General features: G+C 38.5%; 1 protein-coding gene across 1 annotated transcript; it reads right to left on the bottom strand.

Annotated features, from left to right (window-relative positions):
• LOC107661804 (G-protein coupled receptor 12-like) lies at window positions 1-2,465 on the bottom strand. Its single transcript, XM_016451571.1, has 3 exons — window positions 2,434-2,465; window positions 2,215-2,304; window positions 1-1,340 (listed from the first exon to the last, which is right to left on the bottom strand). Exon 3 carries the CDS (start codon window positions 1,315-1,317, stop codon window positions 331-333), a length of 987 nt encoding a protein of 328 aa, XP_016307057.1. The 5' UTR covers window positions 1,318-1,340; window positions 2,215-2,304; window positions 2,434-2,465; the 3' UTR covers window positions 1-330.
• Between the last annotated feature and the right edge of the window lie 2,620 nt (window positions 2,466-5,085).

The raw sequence follows: 5,085 nt of genomic DNA, 5'->3' as shown, positions 1-5,085 counted from the left end.
ATTATTTCTGATATGAAAGTTTTGCGATCAAACCAAGTTGAGCAACACAAAAGCACCAGAATTTTTCCTCCCAATCTAATTTTTTACCATCACCATGTCCCTTACGTAAGGAAGTTAAACTTGATGTCATATAAAATTATTCAAATTACCAATTAATCATAGTAACATGTCATACTGTACCTGTAACATGGACACAATGATATGAAGTGCTACCAAATCGGCCAAATCAAAAAATATTCACCCACTCCACTGGATTACAATATGTGGATTATATGCGCCATGTGCTTTACAGACAGGCCACCACCAACATTGTGCTTTAATCTGAAGACGCTACACGTCGCTGGGTGTCCTGGGTCGCATGGTGAAACTGTAAGGCATGCACCAGCAACAAGCAATCCTTAAAGATCGGAGAATTTCAGGGTTCCTGAACGCATATATCATGGGGTTAATGATGGAGTGGCAGATGGCCGGAAGAGCCGTAGCGTAGGTGTAGATCACAGGGGTTCGGCTGTCCGCCACCAGCGAGTACATGGCGAGAGGGATCCAACAGAACGCGAAAGTGCCCAGGATGGTGGTGAGGGTGGAGACCCCTTTCGTGGTGGAAGATGAGTGCGAGGTAGTCATAAACTGACGCTGAACGGCGATTTGCTGAGCGTGCCGGAACGCGATCTTGCAGATCTGAAGGTACAGCTGCAGAATGAGAGCGAAGATCAGGAGGAAGGACACGGCGAGAGCCGCGGCGTTGTTTTTGTTCACCGGTGGACAGATGCTACAAGTGCTCTCGTCCTCCAAGCAGTTCCAGCCCAGGACGGGGAGCGAGCCGAGCGCGGTGCTCATGACCCACATCAGCATGAGTGTGACATAAGTGAACATCACCGTGCCCTCGGTGTGGTACGTTAATGCGTTGTACAGCGACAGGTAACGGTTCACGGTTATCGCAAGGATGTTGAGCACAGATGCTGAGAAGGCTGTGATGAGGAGCCCCGCTGACAGTAGCGTGACAAATCCCGAATCGATTATGTAAATTACGATGAAATTGAGGATCAGGCCCAGGCCGGACAGAAGGTCAGCAAACGCTAGACTCCCGATGAGGACGAACATAGGCGCTCTCAAGGTGGGAGTGTAGGCGATCAGAGCGATCACCACTGCGTTCTCGCAGGACATGAGTGTGCCCGTCACGCACAGCAGCACGTCCCACGGGTTAACGATCGCGGGCACCGGCACCGGCTCCAGCTCCCAGGACGGGGCAGACGATGTGTTTCTTCCTTCTAATACATCCCAATTCAAAAGAGAAGTGTTTTGGAGCAGGTTACTCATCGCTACAGTAGGAGGGTGAATCACTGGAAATGAGTCAAACAGGAGAGTCAGAGAGACAAGAGTGCATGTGATGATAGATAGATAGACAGATAGATAGATAGATAGATAGATAGATAGATAGATAGATAGATAGATAGATAAATAGATAGATAGATAGATAGATAGTAGTGCTGTCAAATGATTAATCGCGATTAATCGCATCCAAAATAAAAGTTTGTGTTTACATAATAGATGTGTGTGTACTGTATTTATTTATTATGTATATATAAAAATGGAATATATAAATGCAATCAAATTTTATTTTGGATGTGATTAATTGCGATTAATCATTTGACAACACTGATGATAGATAGATAGATAGATAGATAGATCTAATATAGCTTTAATTTAAATTGAGCTTAATAATGATACTAAATGTTATTGAACTGAATCAAATCAACACTGAACTGGCTTGAATACTGACACTAAAGCTGAATATTGGCACTATTGTCCTCTATAGAGCTGTTTTATAGATTAAACTGATTTGGTTTCATAATCGATTAATATTATAACATTAACACTGTTATTTATCTGTTTATTAATGTTAAAAAAATCTATATAGTATAAAGTGCTATACAAATAAATGTGACTTAAAAATCACCAAAAATATACCAGGCTACACAACAAAAGCAAACCGGATTTCAACATCCATCACAGATCTGTTAACAGTTCATAGCATATTGAAAAGAGGAGTGAGCTATTTTTAGACAAATTCCATTTTTAGCCCTCTGCTGCATGGAAAATGAGGAGCTATACTTCAATCAGACATTTCTACCACTACTGAGGTGATAATCAAGCCTCTTAATTAAAGTGAAAATCTCATTGTGAAATATTTGACAAACAAAGACAGGTACCAACCACAGAACGAGCTTGTTTCTCCATCGCTCTTCCATCAAGTGAAGATGAAGAATAGATGAGGCTCAGGAAAGCATCCCATGCCAAGCGCATCTTTTTTGGGATAAAAATGAAGACGTAGGTGAAAAGGAATAGCCTATATCGGCTTGCGTCTGGTGTTTTTATTTTTATGCCTTTTTAATGTTTTTTTTTCCTCCGTGTATTGGCATCAAGGTTTCTTACCTGGGCAGCGTTCAGCCTTGGCTTGTCATTCCGCTCATAACGCGTTGGCAGTTCACAGACAGCGGCGCCTGCTTGGTCGCATCTGATTGGTCGCTGAGATGACTCGCACAGCTGACGTCAAGAGCTCGGTCTGCGCTATGATTCAGAGCATGTGTACAGAAATACAGCACAGCCCTTGCTTTCACAATCACAACAACACCCATCGAACGCGACGCGACGCGACCAGAACGCTTCCACTGGAGAGAATTCTGACGTCAACGCGTGAGTGGCTTGACTCGACGCGGCAAAACTAGCATTATATGTAGCTGCAAACAGAATTGCAATTAAAATGTGGAAGTAGAATTGAAATGGAATTAAATTTAACTGCTGTGGCTTTAAATGTGACCCTGGACCACAAAACCAGCCATATAAGCCCTTACGAAAAATAACCGTGTTTTACTACAAATAAAACCAAAAAACCATGGCTACTGTAGTTAAACCATGGTAACCACAAATTAACCATGGTTTTGCTAGACTAACCATAGTTTAACCATGGTATTTGTAGTAAAAATGTGGTCATACAAATGGTAATCAATACGCCAAAAAAACATGGTTACTACACTTTTACTACAATAAAACCATGGTTATTTTATTATTTTTTTAGATCCATTGATGTATGGTTTGTTATGATAGGACAATATTTGGCCGAGATACAACTATTTGAAAATCTGAGGGTGCAAAAAAAATCAAAATACTGAGAAAATCGCCTTTAAAGTTGTCCAAATGAAGTTCTTAGCAATGCATATTACTAATAAAAAAATGAGTTTTGATATATTTACAGTTGGAAATTTACAAAATATCTTCATGGAACATGATCTTTACTATCCTAATGATTTTTGGCATAAAAAAAAAATCGATCATTGTGACCCATACAATGTATTGTTGGCTATTGCTACAAATATACCCCAGCGACTTAACACTGCTTTTGTGCTCCAGGGTCACAAATAGGGTACATTTAATTTTTCAGTATGAAACATAAGGAATAATCTATCTGCATCTGTATTGTAGCCTATTTCAACGGTTTAACTGTAGTCACTAGAGGAATAAAGAGTTATATCTATTGGGTTTACACTGAGGAAGTTTGTATCTCAACCAAAACTCAGTGGACTAGTATCTGAAAGGACTAACTAGTCTTCTTGGCTAACTATCTTGTCACATGCGTCATATTAGTCAAAATCCCCCACTATCTTACTGCTCACTTTGACAGCATTACCCAATTTACTCTTTCCAAATGAAAAGTTAACACAAATTCAGTAAAACAAACATTTACAAAACCTGTTTTGAAAGCAGACATCCATATTACAAATACAAAGTGTGCAACATGCAACGAAGAGCTTTTTCTCATCAGCATTTCCTCAAATGTCCCCAAATGGCCAAATATTTTAAAATATATTTCAAAATATGTATTAAAAATGGCCAAAAAATAAAATTTACCAAAATGTTAAAAAATATATTTCTACCCACATAACTTTTGGCCCTTTTTTGTCTATTATATAAAATATTATTTATATTATATAAAATATAAATATATTTTTTAAAAGCATTTAAAAATGCATTTTGCCCTTCACATACTGTAGCCTATCTCAGTCCAAGAAAATACATCCACATTTACAACAGCTTTACTGTTTACAGCTTATATTTAAATATATATTTTGTCTAGAAAAAAAATGGCAATCAATGGACATCTGTTTTGATTTAAGAACATTAATATTGAAAAAAGAATGATCACACCATTGTATAAACATTAGATACTGGAACTACTACCGAATCTTTCCATAGACATGGAACATTAGCTAACTTTAATTTTAATTTTTTTGTATAATAATTGATTAGACAAAACTCTGAAAGCTTCTCCGCATAAGGCATGCCAATACGTAATATTTATTAATACTGAAATAATATTTAAAATAATAGATGCTTCGTCAAACGCTTTCATGGGCTGGTGCTGGCCATGGTGCTGATTGTAGTTGATGGAGTTGACGCCAGATGGCAGCAGAGTCACATTCAACTATAACCAGGGCTGTCTGATGATGCAAATGTGATCCTATGGCTTCTTTTTATTTGTCAGCAACATTTAGGATGAATTCATCTTCAATGATATATTAAATATTTCTAAATGTCATGAGCAGTCAATTACAATACCAAAGCATTCCTGTAGTCCAACCAGTAGAAAACGGCAAAATCAACAGACTTTTTCAAGAAGAGATGACTTTGATTACCAGGGAAGGCATGAACATGTAGACCTTGAAGGCAAAGATGCTTTACACCAAACATTAGAAAAAGTCCAAGGCACTTCTCCTGGTACAAAGGGTTATAGTGCCTTTATTATTGTTTTGGCTGGTTGCATTATACAGTAAGTCATTAACTTGTTGCTGGGAGTCGTGGCCTAATGGTTAGAGAGTCGGACTCGTACCCCAAAGGTTGCGGGTTCGAGTCTCGTTCCGGCAGGGATTGTATGGGTTTGCATTTCTGCCACAATTCTGCGCGCGAAATATCATATTTTGAGCGCACAAAAGTGCATTTATGCAAGTTGATATTCTGATCATATTTTTTTCCAAGCACATTTGCTTTACACATTGTAAAGCAAATGTGTAAAGCAAAATATCCCATATC

This window comes from Sinocyclocheilus anshuiensis, unplaced genomic scaffold (genome assembly GCF_001515605.1).
Source record: "Sinocyclocheilus anshuiensis isolate Anshui unplaced genomic scaffold, SAMN03320099.WGS_v1.1 scaffold207, whole genome shotgun sequence".
Classification (NCBI taxonomy): domain Eukaryota; kingdom Metazoa; phylum Chordata; class Actinopteri; order Cypriniformes; family Cyprinidae; genus Sinocyclocheilus; species Sinocyclocheilus anshuiensis.
This window is presented reverse-complemented; position numbering and strand designations above follow the sequence as displayed.